This window comes from Pseudophryne corroboree, chromosome 11 (genome assembly GCF_028390025.1).
Source record: "Pseudophryne corroboree isolate aPseCor3 chromosome 11, aPseCor3.hap2, whole genome shotgun sequence".
NCBI lineage: Eukaryota > Metazoa > Chordata > Amphibia > Anura > Myobatrachidae > Pseudophryne > Pseudophryne corroboree.
The window spans coordinates 294899334-294918376 of NC_086454.1; the positions used below are offsets into that span (position 1 = coordinate 294899334).

The following is a 19043-nucleotide window of genomic DNA, read 5'->3' on the forward strand; positions in this document are numbered from 1 at the left end:
CTGGCTTCTTTTTATTTTCCTTGGGCAGAAGACATTACAATATCCATAAGACGGCTGAACTGTGAATCTGCAGGCATTGGCAGTTCTTCATTTGTCCTGATTGGCAGTGAGTATCATTGCTGATCAGTGTTCCTAGGCATGGTGCCAGGTGGTACATACAGCGGTTTTATGATTTATTTGCAGTTCTGTGGCTGGTACCTTTTTTCAGGAATTCTTCATTTGCATCCTGTGTGAAAATCACCCTTAAAAACCGTTGTAGAAAACAACACCATCTACAAAATAAAATATTTAAGCAGCCTTTGTTTCCTTGTGACTTTCCTATAACTAGGTGGTACCTTATGTTGTTGCTGAATGTATGAGGGTGGTTCAATTAGTAAGGTAACATGACCTCTCATGTGTGTAATTTTCTCTATTTCATTCACCAGGCTAGAGCAGGTAGACCACTGTTTCTCCTCATGGCCATTAGACTGCGTCTCATATCAGTCATACTGTCCTAACATCAGTTGTAACATGGCGGGGCTGTGGAAACATGATCAAGCATTGAGGTGCATAGGGTGATTGGATTTCTGCATATAAGTGGCACATCAGCAGCTGGAATTCATTGCCAACTTGTTGAGTTGTACGGTGATAACATCATATCATGGCAACTGGTTTGGGTTTGGTGCACTGCCTGTGATGGACTTGTTTGGCAAGCTGGACCGCTGCTCATCCTGAAAATCTGTCCTGCACCAACCACGTCCATCCCAGGCAGTGCACCAGCCACGTCCATCCCAGGCAGTGCACCAACCACGTCCATCCCAGGCAGTGCACCAACCACGTCCAACAGTGCACTAACCACGTCCATCCAAGGCAGTGTACCAACCACGTCCAACCCAGGTAGTGCACCAACCACGGGCAAACCAGGCCGTGCACCAAGCACGTCCATCTCAGGCCGTACACCAAACCTGTTTCTGTGACATGACGTCAATAAATACTATTGATGATGATAAAAAATAGTCTCATATTGCCTTCTGGGTAAAACCATTTATATACCACCAAACGGTCCAGATTTCAGTGGCGCGGTCTCTTATTGAGGGGACTGTCTTGTCACCAGCACCTTTGGTGCATAGGGAAATTCATTGGTGTGCTCGTGATTACTCAGAAAGGAGCATCAGGGGAGGGAAGGGGGCAGCTGTTTTGCCTCATCTCCTCTTTGGTTTCCCCAATGCTGAGCCCTGTTTAGTAGTGTCCCAATGACCTTATAGGAGAGATCCAGATGTGCATTAGCATTGCTGGAAGGGAGTGTTTGTATCTTTTTTGTCTAAAAATACTTATCCTGCAGGACTCGTGATCCATGAAAGTTAATTGAAAAAATTCTCTTCAAGTTTTGGCAAGCGAGGCATGCATTATAAGCATTAATATCTATAAATTGAATTGTTAATGAATCTAGACACTAATAATGAATGCAATTTTGCTGTCTTAACTAGAAAGGCTGAAATTATCAGCGTCTCTGATAGAATTTCTAATCATTTTTGCTTATTAAATAGCAAAGCTATGCTTTTAATAAGCTAATCACTTTTATCTGACCCCACCGGAGAATCCATCCTGATTAGAAACAGGTTTCCAACTGCAAAGCATGTTGTTTTCCTTCCCTGTAGTAACGTCTTTGATTCAGCTCTTAAGGGGGGCCACCGGGACCCCATGGCGCGTCCTCCTGTTAATCTGCATCTTTGTCAGCGCTGCGCATCTCGTGCCGTGAATAAAAGGTGCCCTTTACTAACTCGCGTTCACCAGGTCTCCGCCAATGTCAGGTTGCTTTGGGAGTTTGCACTTTACATTTATAACGATTTCAGAAGGAAAACTGGGTTCTTCTCAGTTGCTCTCAATAATGACAACTTCTGAGAAGTGACACACTATAGTATCTGTTGAAGACATGCCCTCCATTCTTTTTCCAATTTGCATTGCCTGAACATGTTGGGCCTCATATGTAACAAAGCGGCCGAGTTGCGGTGTAAAATTCAATTTGCCTTTTGTACGATTCCAATTACGTTTACATTTGCAGAAGTGCAGACATTTGCACTGGCTGATAAGAGTTTGGCGAAGGGAAGGGGAATTTACGACATACAGAATACACAAACCTATGTAGCTCTGCGCCACAGGGACATTTGCAAGATAATTGAAAGTGCCGAGCGTTCGGAGAGTGGCGTCACGGTGTTTCGCGGGTGGGACGGGAGCGTATTCGGGGCAGTTGCGTGATGTCACACACAGCCTATCCAGTTTAAAAAATGGCGGCGGACCACCTGACCGCAGTCAGGCTGCGCTGCCAGGGGTCAACCTTAGTTGGATTGTTACATTGTGGACGTATCGGGAGGCGACCCTTCACCCTTGCTGGGTGGCCCCCCAGTGTGTGAGTATCCAGCGATCTGCGTCGATCTATAAATCAGGTCATTGGATGGTTTTAAATAGCATAATTTGGCCAGTAAAGACATGGCAGTTTGAGGTAAATCTCTTTAAAGAGCTCAAAAATGAAATAAATAATGACGGACAGGTACCTGTATGTGTTGTATTGATTGGGGGTGATAGAACGGGTTTAGTATGGAATACCTACAATCAAAATCCCGACAACAATTGACCGACAGTCAAAATCTCAACATTTAAAATCTGGACAGGTCAAAACGTCGACACAGGTTTTTAATTTGGTTTTTGTATGTCGACATGGACACCGTATAAGTGTACCGCTTCCCCTCGCATGGCTCGCTATTATATTTCCCCTCCAGCTCCATTGGGATGGTAAAGTGTGAACAAGTCTGTTTCAGTGAAAAAATAATGAAAGACTCATGTCGACTTTTTGACCTGTTGACATTTTAAATGTCGGGATTTTGACCTTGTCAGGATTTTGACCGTCGGTCAATGGTTGTTGGGATTTTGATTGTAGGTAAATTGACCTCAGCCCGTTAGAACTTGCAGGTGAGAGGTAAAAGTGTGTATTCCAATTTTTTACAAACTTGTATAAAAACACTGAAAAATTACTATACAGACATTTTTCTGTACCCCAAAATGCTGGAATGACTTTAGTTTCTGCCTAAACACTGGCTTGCTGTAATTTTGCAGCCTTTGATGAGAAAAAGTGCAAAAGAAAACCATTTGACACCTCCAGTGCTTTCCCATTGGCCAGTAAAAGGCTTCTATATGTCCTGATATCTCAGTTGTCACTTTTTGGGGGGTACAGAGTGGTTTTCCTTCTTTTTTTTATGCACTTCTCCCATGGGCTTCTGCTTGAGCGCCTGAAAAATGTCTGTGGACTGGATGCAGCGGTATTTCTAGAGAGGAGGGGACCCGTGTGCAGACTCCGTGTGTGGGCCCCCTCCTCTCCTGTAGCCGTCACCGCTGCTGTTCGCGCTGAGACTCTGGCACAGTGCCAGAGTCTACAGCTCATACGCAGGACTCCGAAAAATGTCCGCCTCGCCATTTATCCGGAGTCCTGCGCATGCACTGTAGACTCTGGCACTGTGCCAGAGTCTCTAGCGCTCAGTGCGCTAGCAGCTGCGGTGACGGCTACAGGAGAGGAGGGGGCCCGCACACCTCACCGATGGACGCCGGAAAGGCAAGTATAGAAGAAATGGGTGCGGTGTGGGCCCCCTCTGGACTCAGGGGCCCGTGTGCATCGCACACACTGCACCCATTATAGATACGCCAGTGACTGGATGCACAGTCCTTAGCTGGTTCACATAATTTCTCACCGTCAGGTCACAGAGAGTTTCGTCTGGAGTATACTAATCGTCACCAGTGCCACTGCCATGTGGTGTCCCACAAGGTTCTATACTATGCCCCATGCTATTTGCAGTATACTTGCTACCACTGGGTGAAATGATCAGTTGCCATGGCCTGATCTGTCACTGCTATGTAGATGATACACATCTGTACCTGTCCTTTGCTCTGGGCACTGAGAACCCAATAACAACCCTAAATGGCTGTCTAGCTGAGCTCCAGGAGCGAATGAGTGCCAGTTGGCTGCAACTGAACCCTAATAAAACAGAGGTCTGGATGATGGGTCATAGGACAGGATGGCAGTATAGCCAACCAACTGGACTTACGTTTGGGGATTTAGAATTACAACCCACTGAACATGTGCGGAATCTTGGCATCGTCCTGGGTGGTGGCGTGACACGTAAACATCAGATATCAGCCACAGTAATAAAATTTCTCTAACGTCCTAGTGGATGCTGGGGACTCCGAAAGGACCATGGGGAATAGCGGCTCCGCAGGAGACTGGGCACAAAAGTAAAAAGCTTTAGGACTACCTGGTGTGCACCGGCTCCTCCCCCTATGACCCTCCTCCAAGCCTCAGTTAGATTTTTGTGCCCGAACGAGACGGGTGCAGGCTAAGGGGCTCTCCTGAGCTGCTTAGTGTAAAAGTTTAAAGTAGGTTTTTTATTTTCAGTGAGACCTGCTGGCAACAGGCTCACTGCACCGAGGGACTAAGGGGAGAAGAAGCGAACTCACCTGCGTGCAGAGTGGATTGGGCTTCTTAGGCTACTGGACATTAGCTCCAGAGGGACGATCACAGGCCCAGCCATGGATGGGTCCCAGAGCCGCGCCGCCGGCCCCCTTACAGAGCCAGAAGACTGAAGAGGTCCGGAAAATCGGCGGCAGAAGACGTCCTGTCTTCAATAAGGTAGCGCACAGCACCGCAGCTGTGCGCCATTGCTCTCAGCACACTTCACACTCCGGTCACTGAGGGTGCAGGGCGCTGGGGGGGGCGCCCTGAGACGCAATAACACACCTTTTTTGGCAAAAAATACATCACATATAGCTCCTGGGCTATATGGATGCATTTAACCCCTGCCAATTTTCCATAAAAAAGCGGGAGAAAGGCCGCCGTGAAGGGGGCGGAGCCTATCTCCTCAGCACACTGGCGCCATTTTTTCCTCACAGCTCCGTTGGAGGAAGGCTCCCTGACTCTCCCCTGCAGTCCTGCACTACAGAAACAGGGTAAAACAAGAGAGGGGGGCACTAAATTGGCATATAAATATATACAGCAGCTATATTAGGGAAAAACACTTATATAAGGTTATCCCTGTGTATATATATATAGCGCTCTGGTGTGTGCTGGCAAACTCTCCCTCTGTCTCCCCAAAGGGCTAGTGGGGTCCTGTCCTCTATCAGAGCATTCCCTGTGTGTGTGCTGTGTGTCGGTACGTTGTGTCGACATGTATGAGGAGGAAAATGGTGTGGAGGCGGAGCAATTGCCTGTGTTAGTGATGTCACCCCCTAGGGAGTCGACACCTGACTGGATGGTCTTATGGAAAGAATTACGTGATAATGTCAGCACTTTACAAAAGACTGTTGACGACATGAGACAGCCGGCAAATCCGTTAATACCTGTACAGGCGTCTCAAACACCGTCAGGGGCTCTAAAGCGCCCGTTACCTCAGGTCGATACATACACAGACACGGACACTGACTCCAGTGTCGACGGTGAGGAAACAAACGTATTTTCCAGTAGGGCCACACGTTACATGATCACGGCAATGAAGGAGGTTTTGAACATTTCTGATACTACAAGTACCACAAAAAAGGGTATTATGTGAGGTGTGAAAAAACTACCCGTAGTTTTTCCTGAATCAGATGAATTAAATGAGGTGTGTGATGAAGCGTGGGTTTCCCCCGATAAAAAACTGCTAATTTCTAAAAAATTATTGGCATTATACCCTTTCCCGCCAGAGGTTAGGGCGCGTTGGGAAACACCCCCTAGGGTAGATAAGGCGCTCACACGCTTATCAAAACAAGTGGCGTTACCGTCTCCTGATACGGCCGCCCTCAAGGAACCAGCTGATAGGAAGCTGGAAAATATCCTAAAAAGTATATACACACATACTGGTATTATACTGCGACCAGCAATCGCCGCAGCCTGGATGTGCAGTGCTGGGGTGGCTTGGTCGGATTCCCTGACTGAAAATATTGATACCCTGGACAGGGACAATATATTATTGACTATAGAGCATTTAAAGGATGCATTTCTATATATGCGAGATGCACAGAGAGATATTTGCACTCTGGCATCAAGAGTAAGTGCGATGTCCATTTCTGCCAGAAGAGGATTATGGACGCGACAGTGGTCAGGGGATGCGGATTCCAAACGGCATATGGAAGTATTGCCGTATAAAGGGGAGGAGTTATTTGGGGTCGGTCTGTCGGACCTGGTGGCCACGGCAACGGCTGGGAAATCCACCTTTTTACCCCAAGTCACCTCGCAGCAGAAAAAGATACCGTCTTTTCAGGCTCAGTCCTTTCGTCCCCATAAGGGCAAGCGGGCAAAAGGCCACTCATATCTGCCCCGGGGCAGAGGAAGGGGAAAAAGACTGCAGCAGACAGCCTCTTCCCACGAACAGAAGCCCTCCCCCGCTTCTGCCAAGTCCTCAGCATGACGCTGGGGCCTTACAAGCGGACTCAGACACGGTGGGGGCCCGTCTCAAGAATTTCAGCGCGCAGTGGGCTCACTCGCAAGTAGACCCCTGGATCCTGCAGGTTGTATCTCAGGGGTACAAATTGGAATTCGAGACGTCTCCCCCTCGCCGGTTCCTGAAGTCTGCTTTACCAACGTCTCCCCCCGACAGGGAGGCGGTATTGGAGGCCATTCACAAGCTGTATTCCCAGCAAGTGATAATCAAGGTACCCCTCCTACAACAGGGAAAGGGGTATTATTCCACGCTGTTTGTGGTACCGAAGCCGGACGGCTCGGTGAGACCCATTTTAAATCTGAAATCCTTGAACACTTACATAAAAAGGTTCAAGTTCAAGATGGAGTCACTCAGAGCAGTGATAGCGAACCTGGAAGAAGGGGACTATATGGTGTCTCTGGACATCAAGGATGCTTACCTCCATGTCCCAATTTGCCCTTCTCACCAAGGGTACCTCAGGTTTGTGGTACAGAACTGTCACTATCAGTTTCAGACGCTGCCGTTTGGATTGTCCACGGCACCCCGGGTCTTTACCAAGGTAATGGCCGAAATGATGATTCTTCTTCGAAGAAAAGGCGTCTTAATTATCCCTTACTTGGATGATCTCCTGATAAGGGCAAGGTCCAGAGAACAGTTAGAGGTCGGAGTAGCACTATCTCAAGTAGTACTACGACAGCACGGATGGATTCTAAATATTCCAAAATCGCAGCTGATTCCGACGACACGTCTGCTGTTCCTGGGAATGATTCTGGACACAGTACAGAAAAAGGTGTTTCTCCCGGAAGAGAAAGCCAGGGAGTTATCCGACCTAGTCAGGAACCTCCTAAGACCAGGCCAAGTGTCAGTACATCAATGCACAAGGGTCCTGGGAAAGATGGTGGCTTCTTACGAAGCGATTCCATTCGGCAGATTCCACGCAAGAACTTTTCAGTGGGATCTGCTGGACAAATGGTCCGGATCGCATCTTCAAATGCATCAGCGGATAACCCTGTCTCCAAGGACAAGGGTGTCTCTCCTGTGTTGGTTACAGAGTGCTCATCTCCTAGAGGGCCACAGATTCGGCATTCAGGATTGGGTCCTGGTGACCACGGATGCCAGCCTGAGAGGCTGGGGAGCAGTCACACAGGGAAGAAATTTCCAGGGCTTGTGGTCAAGCATGGAAACGTCACTTCACATAAATATCCTGGAACTAAGGGCCATTTACAATGCCCTAAGTCAGGCAAGACCTCTGCTTCAGGGTCAGCCGGTGTTGATCCAGTCGGACAACATCACGGCAGTCGCCCACGTAAACAGACAGGGCGGCACAAGAAGCAGGAGGGCAATGACGGAAGTGGCAAGGATTCTGCGCTGGGCGGAAAATCATGTGATAGCACTGTCAGCAGTGTTCATTCCGGGAGTGGACAACTGGGAAGCAGACTTCCTCAGCAGACACGATCTTCACCCGGGGGGGTGGGGACTTCACCCAGAAGTCTTCCACATGATTGTGAACCGTTGGGAAAAACCAAAGGTGGACATGATGGCGTCCCGCCTCAACAAAAAACTGGACAGATATTGCGCCAGGTCAAGGGACCCTCAGGCAATAGCTGTGGACGCTCTGGTAACACCGTGGGTGTACCAGTCAGTGTATGTGTTCCCTCCTCTTCCTCTCATACCAAAAGTACTGAGAATCATAAGAAGGAGAGGAGTAAAGATTATACTCGTGGCTCCGGATTGGCCAAGAAGGACTTGGTACCCGGAAATTCAAGAGATGCTCACGGAAGACCCGTGGCCTCTACCTCTAAGAAAGGACCTGCTCCAGCAGGGACCATGTCTGTTCCAAGACTTACCGCGGCTGCGTTTGACGGCATGGCGGTTGAACGCCGGATCCTGAAGGAAAAAGGCATTCCGGATGAAGTCATCCCTACCCTGATCAAAGCCAGGAAGGATGTAACCGTACAACATTATCACCGTATTTGGCGTAAATATGTGCGTGGTGTGAGGCCAGGAAGGCCCCTACAGAGGAATTTCAACTGGGTCGTTTCCTGCATTTCCTGCAAACAGGACTGTCTATGGGCCTCAAATTAGGGTCCATTAAGGTTCAAATTTCGGCCCTGTCAATATTCTTCCAAAAAGAACTAGCTTCTGTTCCTGAAGTTCAGACGTTTGTCAAGGGAGTACTGCATATACAGCCTCCTTTTGTGCCTCCAGTGGCACCTTGGGATCTCAATGTAGTTTTAAGATTCCAAAAATCACATTGGTTTGAACCACTCACCACTGTGGACTTAAAATATCTCACATGGAAAGTGGTAATGCTGTTAGCCCTGGCTTCAGCCAGGCGTGTCTCAGAATTGGCGGCTTTATCCTATAAAAGCCCTTACCTAATTTTTCATACGGACAGGGCAGAATTGAGGACTCGTCCTCAATTTCTCCCTAAGGTGGTTTCAGCATTTCACTTAAACCAGCCTATTGTGGTGCCTGCGGCTACTAGGGACTTGGAGGATTCCAAGTTGCTGGACGTAGTCAGGGCCCTGAAAATATATGTTTCCAGGACGGCTGGAGTCAGAAAATCTGACTCGCTGTTTATCCTGTATGCACCCAACAAGCTGGGTGCTTCTGCTTCTAAGCAGACGATTGCTCGTTGGATTTGTAGTACAATTCAGCTTGCACATTCTGTGGCAGGCCTGCCACAGCCAAAATCTGTAAAAGCCCATTCCACACGGAAAGTGGGCTCATCTTGGGCGGCTGCCCGAGGGGTCTCGGCTTTACAACTTTGCCGAGCAGCTACTTGGTCAGGGGCAAACACGTTTGCTAAATTCTACAAATTTGATACCCTGGCTGAGGAGGACCTGGAGTTCTCTCATTCGGTGCTGCAGAGTCATCCGCACTCTCCCGCCCGTTTGGGAGCTTTGGTATAATCCCCATGGTCCTTACGGAGTCCCCAGCATCCACTTAGGACGTTAGAGAAAATAAGAATTTACTTACCGATAATTCTATTTCTCATAGTCCGTAGTGGATGCTGGGCGCCCATCCCAAGTGCGGATTGTCTGCATTACTTGTACATAGTTATTGTTACAAAAATCGGGTTATTGTTGTTGTGAGCCATCTTTTCAGAGGCTCCTTCTGTTATCATGCTGTTAACTGGGTTCAGATCACAAGTTGTACGGTGTGATTGGTGTGGCTGGTATGAGTCTTACCCGGGATTCAAAATCCTTCCTTATTGTGTACGCTCGTCCGGGCACAGTATCCTAACTGAGGCTTGGAGGAGGGTCATAGGGGGAGGAGCCAGTGCACACCAGGTAGTCCTAAAGCTTTTTACTTTTGTGCCCAGTCTCCTGCGGAGCCGCTATTCCCCATGGTCCTTTCGGAGTCCCCAGCATCCACTACGGACTATGAGAAATAGAATTATCGGTAAGTAAATTCTTATTATTCTCTCACCTTTTGGTTATATGACATAGATGATGCTAAACTGGACCGTAGTTTAAGAATGCATGCAGCAATTATACTCTTTAATATATATAAAGTCCTGTAAATCGGCAGTCTCCTTTCACAATTGATCATCTGGTCGGGTGCCCTCTGTATTCGCATGTAATATAGGGGGTCATTCAGATCTGATCGCTGCTGTGCGTTTTCGCACAGCGGGTGATCAGACCTGAAACTGCCTATGTACAGCACTGCGCCAGTGCATCACACGGCTGCAACGGACATCGGCACCCTTCGACGGGATTGTGTGAAGGATCCATTTGCACGGGTGTTCGCAAGGAGATTGACAGGGAGAGGGCGTTTGTGGGTGGCAACTGTCTGTTTTCAGGGAGTGTCCGGAAGAACGCAGGCGGGATCAAGCGTTTTCAGAGAGGGTGTCTGACGTCAAATCCGGTCCCGAACAGCCTGAAGTGATCGCAGCGGCTGAATAAGTCCTGGACTGCGCAGAGACTGCACAAAATCAGTTTGTACAGCTCTGCTAGACATGCGATCTCACACTTGCACAGCTAAAATACACTACCCCTGTAGGCGGCGACTATCTGATCGCAGGGCAGCAAAAATCTCTGCAAAGTGATCAGATCGGAATTACCCCCATAGTAACAATGTAAGCGGCACTCACAACACTCTTAATAAAAAAACGGAGAGAAAGGACAGTCTCGGTTTTTTATTAAGAGTGTTGTGAGTGCCGCTTACATTGTTAATATAAATATATATATATATATATATTTATTTTTTTGAGTCAATTTCTTTGGACTTTTGACTGCACCAGATGCTGGTGATATGTGATCTGTAGGCGAGTATTTTATGCACAGCAGCGCCGGCTCCCTCGTATAAACGAGAGACAAGCAAACAAATTATTTTGGATGGGACTGTGGGGGTAATTCTGAGTTGATCGCAGCAGGTACTTTGTTAGCAGTTGGGCAAAACCATGTGCACTGCAGGGGGGGCAGATATAACATGTGCAGAGAGAGATAGATTTGGGTGGGGTGTGTTCAATCTGCAATCTAAATTGCAGTGTAAAAATAAAGCAGCCAGTATTTACCCTGCACAGAAACAAAATAACCCACCCAAATCTAACTCTCTCTGCACATGTTATATCTGCCTCCCCTGCAGTGCACATAGTTTTGCCCAACTGCTAAAAAAGTTCCTGCTGCGATCAACTCAGAATTACCCCCTGTGTTACATAAGCAATGCTAGCAGGCAAGTGCATGTAGGGAGGCAGAGGAAACAAGCTAAAGCCCATTACACCCTGGATGATGTGTGTACCCAGCCGATGGGACGACCAATGTAACGATATATATCAGCCGTCCCGTACATATTGACCGATATATTGTTCACAGCCCCACTCACCTGCATTTGTTAGTTTGGCGACGCGGGATGACACGGCAGACGACCCGGGAGTGCGCAGTAGTGGGTACACACTAGACGATGTGCCGATATGTCGGTCTGATCTGCCCGATCTGATGACATATCACCTAGTGTGTAAACCGCTTTAGTGTCTGGATATACTAGCAGTGCAGGAATGATGTGTAAAGCTGACTATACACCTTAAGATTTTCTGTCCGTTTTCCAGTGTTTTGGAGCAAATGGTTAATTGTCATTGCCAGATTTACGATCCAACCAGCAAATTGTTTGGTTAGACAGGGAATCCTAAGGTGTGTGGCCTGCTTTAGGCTTAAGTAGCAGAGAATCGGTAAGGACATGGGATGTCCGGGGTTAGGTGAAAGGATGGCTGAGGGGAGACTGCAGGAGTTGACAAGCTGAGTTGAAGGCCTCACAAGCTGTAGACTCTGAGGAAACAACTTATGTTGGCATGAGTGAGAAGAGGTGGTGGGGGGACCAGGGGACGAGAGATGATTCATCTACAGGACAGAGTAGAAGCTGTCTGCTGGCCACGGGTTCAAGTAGATGTATCAGCCGAAGAGCTGAGCAGGAGTGAGGGTGTGAGGCGGCCATATTGTTCTTAGAGGCCTAAAATTGGCCTGTGGTTGTACATTACCTATATTTACAGCTCCCTGGATTTGACAGCGTCACATACAAGCAAGTGCTGGCGATATTTGTATTTGAAGTGATAAAGCTGCAATGATGTTTCTCACAGTGGACAGTACTGCGTGATACATACTGAGCGCAAAGACCATTCTAGGATAGTCTGTGATTATGTGGTCTATGTACTAAGCCTTGGAGAAAGAGAAAGTGGACGGAGATGAGCACCAGCCAACCTGCTCATAGCTGTCATTTTTCAAACACAGCCTGTAACATGACAGTTAGGAGCTGATTGGCTGGGACTTTATCTCCGTCCGCTTTCTGTCTCCAAGGCTTACTAAATAGACCCCTAAAGTTTCTTAAACCTATAGGTTGTCAGGTAAAGAAAACAAAATCTCATCTTTGCATAAATAGCTGCTAAAAGTTGTTTACTTAATGATAGTCAGTGACTTGAGGTATGGGATAGGCATTTACAGAAATGTGGCAGCGTTCGGCAACTCATATTCTGAAGTGTATTGGTGGCTGTGTGGTATTGTGTTACACAACACCTGTGTGCAAGTGGTGTTAGGTCATGTACAGTGAGTGCAATCAGTTACTATGGAGGATAACACTGAGCCCCTAGTCCAGACAGCATGAATTGGAGTGTGTGCACCCAGATGACCCTGCTGCCTGCCCCCAGAGCTCTCCCTCGTCCCTACAAAGTCCACGTGTGACCACATATTTCCAGTCCATTGTGTGCTGTAGGGAAGATAGCTAGAGGAAGCGCTGTGTGAGGTTCAGTCTCCTCTCCGCTCTGCTTATCAGATAAAAAGGTAGAACTGGGGCCTGCCACACACAGATAAAGTAACTGTTTAGAGATCTATTATGCAACCACATTTATGCTATTATTCTAAACAGATCTATCCACAGGCAAAAGCAAGGGGGTGTGTGGGGTGTATTGAGGAGCGACCACAGCAGATGTTGTCCTAGAGGTGATAGTAATGTTTGATGCTGTCCTCCGTCACATTATTGGAAGTCTCCTCTGCATTTGTGGTCTATTGTACAAGCAGCTGTGCTGTTTTTGCGTTGTCCTGCACGTTACAAAAATGTTTCTCCATCTCACCATTGGTGCAGTCTCTTCCTATTCATAATGAGGCCCATCTACGGGACGTTTCCCCATTCTGCCACCGCCAATTGACGATGAAAAATGCAGTTTGGCGGACATTGATGATTGATGATTAGTAGGGAGAGTGGTAAAAAAAAAATGCTTTTTAAAGATCCCTGACTCACCAATCCTGATCGTTTTCAGTCTGAATTGGCGAATCGTGGACCCAGGAAACGGAAGAATGGGGAATTGCCCTGATACCTGCCTGATATATGGGCATAGTAGGTCTGGTACTTTGATTGCCACCCTTTCCGTGATTACTCTAATGCTGGCCATACATCTAAGACACGATTACTTTTTTGGGGGATCCGAAGATCACATGCCACAGATCTGCGGACATCGATGATAGGTGATTTGTCAGGGAATCTTCAATATAGGGCTTGTTAAAAAAAAATCTCTGATTCACCGATTCCAATAACTTTTTAGGAAGTATTGGGGGGAATCAAGGATTTACAACATGTTGATTTTTCCATGATCCCCCGACCCATGCATTGAAAAAACAGGGTTGCCTCGATACCTATCTAATGTATGGACCCTTTTATCTTTCTCCATCTACTGTGGGCTGCATTGGGTTTCTTTAACCAGTTTCTGTCACCTCTGCTGTGTCCTGAAGCCACAACTAATGCTGGATGCACTTAAGGCCATATCGCTGCAGACGTCCGCAGCGTCGGCCATGATATGATGCTGCAAAAGAATCGCCAAGGCCAAGACCACTCTGATCCCAAATCTGATCACAACTGACTGGATCATTTTTGGGCATAGATTCGTTCAGTAGATGACTATTATCTGCCTTCATCCCTGATCATCTGCTGGCCACGCTTATGGGTAATAATAATGTTCCAGTTCCAGTCATTTGTGCTGACATCTTCTTCATCAACTTCTACAACAATCTTGTTTCTACAAAGTGGAACCTACTTAACCCCATCATTCAGTTGTTTTTTTGTTGTTGTTTTTTTGTGTGGCTCCTCATCCTATATCCATACTGTACATCCATTCACTTCTAGTTAAAGATGACTACTCAGCTGTCTTAGTTTCCTTCAGTTACTTTATTATTGCTTTTCTCTCCGCTTTGTCCCCATCGTCTCTCACAATACTATTAATCGTATCTCTAGATTTCTCTGTATGAAAAATCTATCTGGTCTGTACTTCAACATCGGCAAAGACTTACCCCACGGAGCCTTAGTATATTCTGCTTGCATTTACGTACTGAATGTACCAGGACCCCTGCTCTAGATTCCTTCATATTCTTTAATAATTACTACTTCCATTATATAGATTGCTATCTCTTTGGGCCAGAACCTGTTCTATCACATGCCTGCGGGTTCCAAGTTTATTGATATGCTTTTGTGGATCTTTGGTCTAACTCCAACCCATTCATGCTAACTCCTTTTAAACCATATATACAATTCTGGGAACGTCACTTCTGCTACAACTATTATGGTTTATTCGATCGTAAGCTCATTTGAGCAAAGGGGGTCATTCCAACCCGTTCGCACGCTGCGGTTCATTGCAGCGGGGCAAACGGGTCGGTTCTGCGCATGCGCGGCGGACGCAATGCGCAGGCCCGTCATTGCTCAGCGACGGTAGTCGCTGGGCAAAGACGCCGGGAACGAAGAGAACGGATCGCAAGAAGATTGACAGGTGGGAGGCGGATCGGGTCGTCTACTCACCGTTTTCCGGGTGTGGAGATCCGAACGCAGGCGTGTCGAGGCGTTTGGAGTGCGGATGTCTGACGTCAATTCCGGGACCTTCATCGCTGTATTCATTGCGCAGGGCTAGTGTTCTTTTACACAAAGCTTTTTTAGCATAGCAGGGCTGCACAAGCGATCACAGGCTTGCTATGCTAAAATACACTGCCCCATAGGTGGCGTCTTATTGATCGCACGAGCAGCAAAAAGTTGGTACGTGCGATCAACTCGGAATGACCCCGTGAGTCCCTGTGTCGTGAGCAGACTTTGGGGGAGATGTACTAAGCAGTGATAAAAGTGGAGAAGTGAGCCAGTGGAGGAGTTGCCCGTGGCAACCAATCAGCTGCTCTGAATACTTTTATAATATGCAAATTATAAATGGGCAACTTTTCCACTGGCTCACTTATCCATTTTTATCACTGCTTAGTACATGTCCCTTTGTCTGTACCGTCTTCTCCTCATATAGCACTGTGGAATACAGTATGCTTTGTACATAGATATTTACAGGATATTAATATATTGATGCTGTTGTCTGCATGTCCTTGCAGAGTCTTTTGTGCTTTAAACGTTTATCACAATGTGTGGTTAACATTCATTAAGGGTTTACCATTCCTATTGAGCGCAGAGTCCGCTGCTTGCATCTTAAATGAATTAAAACAAACTGGCATTCTTGTCTGTCGTTTTTGTCTGCCCACAATCGCTGCACTTACTTCTATAGTTAGCAACCCTATTTACCAAACACAAAGACTTGTCACAGATCTTTGTAAAGAAGGGCTGCAGCAGGCGACTTGGTTATATGATTTATTTACTGGGCCAATGTTCAGTCTGTCACTGGGCGTGATCATAAACACTTGTTTTACTGTCTCCCCTGAATGATTGGAGCGCCCTCTGCTGGCCAGTGTCTGGTAATGCGGTATATGTACTCTTTCTATGCACAAGAGCAATGTGTCTTCTTAAGGGAGGGGAAGGGCATCACTAAGAGGGGGCACCTTTTTGCCAATGCACCTGAGGATACAGTGGTATGCAAAAGTGTGTTTAAATCAGGTGGACATATAGTAATCTATTTAGCCGCATTTTCCTGCATGGAAAGGACAAATGTTAGCATTACTGCCTCACAGCACTGAGGTCATGGGTTCGATTCCCACTATGGCCCTAACTGTGTGGAGTTTGTATATTCTCCCCATACTTGCGTGGGTTTCCTCCGGGTACTCCGGTTTCCTCCCACAATCCAAAAATATACTGGTAGGTTAATTGGCTCCAAACAAAATTAACCCTAGCATGAATGTGTGTGTGTGTGTGTGTGTGTGTGTGTGTGTGTGTGTGTGTGTGTGTGTGTGTGTGTGTGTGTGTGCATGTGGTAGGGAATATAGCTTGTAAGCTCCACTGGGGCAGGGACTGATGTGAATGGCCAAATATTCTCTGTAAAGCGCTGCGGAATATGTGTGCGTTATATAAATAACTGATAATAAATAAATAATAATAGTTTGGCTACGGGCACATATAATAAATGGATATTGCATAGGCTAAAATAACATCCGCATATAGCGATTGTGTATCTATATGTGATATAGGCTGGCGAGGATGATTATTTCTGCAGCAAATCATTTTTCTCCAGATGTTCTCGTTAGAAAATTGTCAGGTTTGTTCTATATTTTTGTATTTATTTATTTATTTTTTAGAATAATTTTTTTTTTTTTGTCCGTATCGCAGTGTCCGCAGATGTTTGTCTGAGGTCATTACGCACCTAAAATCCTTGTGTGTGTAATAATTAGAGATTGTGTGTGTGTGTGTGTGTGTGTGTGTGTGTAGGAGGTTGGAAGGTTATGTCAGATTTGTGTGTGTGATGTGGGGAAACGAGGAGGGGGGACTGAAATGCAATTTGGGTTGAAAAATGAAATTTGTGTGATAAGAATGTGATTCAGCAGCAGCCCATAATCATATGCGCTTTAATAATCCTTTATTTTGCAGGAGTCAGTTTCCAGGGCAACCGAGAGTGAAGCAGTGACTAGCTCCCTGCTGAACAGCAAGCGGCTGCAGGCTGGAATATCCGTGAGTCTCTTCCCGTTCCCTGTAATGACGGCTGCTATTCCTCATGCATCAGATTAATAAGGATTCCTCTGCCCCCCTCTGCTAATACTTCCATTATTCTGTCGCTGTGAGCTGCGGTAATGGCAGGACGTGGAGCTGAGAAGCCCACTAGGCCAAGTGAAATGACAGATGGAATATCGTTAGCATTTTTATGTAATTACATTTTTATTACTTCTATTCTTCTCTTCTCCATGCTGCGCACCAATCACACTGGCCGGTGCTCAGCAGAGAAGGGGGGGGTCTTCTTGGTGTTTGCAGTCTATGGGTGTTGTGAAAGTGCACCGAGTTCATACAATAATATATCATTCAGAGAGCCGGAGATAGGCCAGGGATTCCAGAGACCTATTTATTTACAATGCATTCTTCTATCTATCTATCTATCTATCTATCTATCTATCTATCTATCTATCTATCTATCTATCTATCTATCTATGAATATGTGTGTGTGTGTGTGTGTGTGTGTATATATATATATATATATATATATATGGATGTGGTGTAGACCTAATTCCGCGCTAATGAGTGAGCTTCAACCTTAAGACGTACCCTCTGTTAGCTGGGGTACTGAGGTAGGATACAAGAAACAAAAAAATGTCTAAGGGAGCTGTGTAATTGTAACTTTAGATGTAGGTTCTTTTCCAAGATTATTTGACCACAGAATCATTAAAATAAATGTATTCACATATTGTCCTTGAACAGTACATTTGCAGTGAGTAATGTGTACCTGACAAAGTTTAAAATACAGACTTTGATACACAACCTGACATAAAAATTCTAAATGAATTCATCCAATGATGTCTTTCAATGAATGTCTGATGTTCTCACATCTGAACCTCAACCCAACGCGTTTCGTCCCAAAGGACTTCATCAGGGGTTCATATCAATAGATGTTGAAAAGGCTCTATGGGATCAATAACTGATTTATCAGTAATGCTGTTCCCACAGGGATATCAGTATGGAAATAACACAACAAGAACGTTGAATTCGTCCGTATTGGACAACGAATCAGGCCAATATAAAAATGTCATAAAAGGATCTCAATGCTGTATTCTCTACCAGTTATAACCACAACTATGTTGGTCAGGCTTTGTGGTCTGACAGGCTCTCCAGAACAGCAGTATAAGTATATATATATATATATATATATATATGTCAGACACTTGTACATCTTGAGAAAGGGGTTAAATTCCCCGAAACGTCGATGTAGGACATGTATGGTTTAATACATTAACTTCTCACCAGTCCCTGAGTGCCGCAGTTCTTCTGGTTTGTTATTGCATCTCTGAGGGCACCGGGGCATGCTGTTATTCGTGGGAGTGCCGGGCTGTTTGTATAGATATAGATAGATAGATAGATAGATAGATAGATAGATAGATAGAGATATCTATCTATCTATCTATCTATCTATCTATCTCTATCATTTGATAGTTTTGCTGAGTTGCCGTTTTCAATAGCTGTCTCTTATAATTCATGGCAGCATGTTAGTCACTCTTACAGTAACCCTAATGCACACTGACATCTGCACACAGACCCTCTGGAACAAGCACATAACTGTATATATGTATACAATAAATGTATGCACACAATAATACTGTGTATATGTTGTACACACACACACACACACACACACACATACATACATACATACATACATACATACATACATACATACATATGTATATAATGCATGTCTCTGAGAGTGCCAGTCACCATTTTGACCCCAGCCAGGAGCCCCAAAAAAACGCAGCAGATGCGGCGGCACTCAAGTAATAAAACATGGTGCAGGTACCGTAGCCAGCATTTTGATGGCTATTGGTTTCAGGGCTTAATGAATGTTGGCTACCATACCATGCAAAAATACTTTTTTGTTTAATTGTGACTAACAGGTGACATAAAGTGCTGTTAGTGCAGTCAATGTTTCATCCTATAAGGACCTTCTTCAGTCTGCAGGACATAGCAGTAGAGCAATGTGTCTTCGTTGACACATTGGTCTGGTTGACACATTGATCTGTCCTGCAGAACACTGACTGCACTAACAGCACTTTATATCGCCTGTGAATTACCATTAAACCAACAGTATTGTTGCATCAGTTTGGTTAGTGCCTGAACCTCTGTTCTGTATGTCTGTCTGGATGTTTTAGGACCTGTTGGTCGTTACTGGAGTACGCCACTTTGATCTCTATATTTGTGAGTGCGGACGCTCTGGACTGATTATATATTATTACATACTCGCATCTTCCT

At 45.9% G+C, this 19043-nt stretch overlaps 1 protein-coding gene across 3 annotated transcripts in view; it reads left to right on the forward strand.

The window, feature by feature from the left end:
* Positions 1-19043, forward strand: part of PMFBP1 (polyamine modulated factor 1 binding protein 1) — a 326347-nt gene that overhangs the window by 82974 nt on the left and 224330 nt on the right. For 2 of the 3 annotated variants that reach the window (XM_063945469.1, XM_063945470.1), the window contains one exon: positions 16683-16763. The exons of the other annotated variant lie outside the window; for it this stretch is intronic. In XM_063945469.1, the coding sequence (XP_063801539.1) occupies positions 16683-16763 (81 nt within the window). The remainder of the gene's footprint in view (positions 1-16682; positions 16764-19043) is intronic. 3 annotated transcript variants of the gene reach the window in all.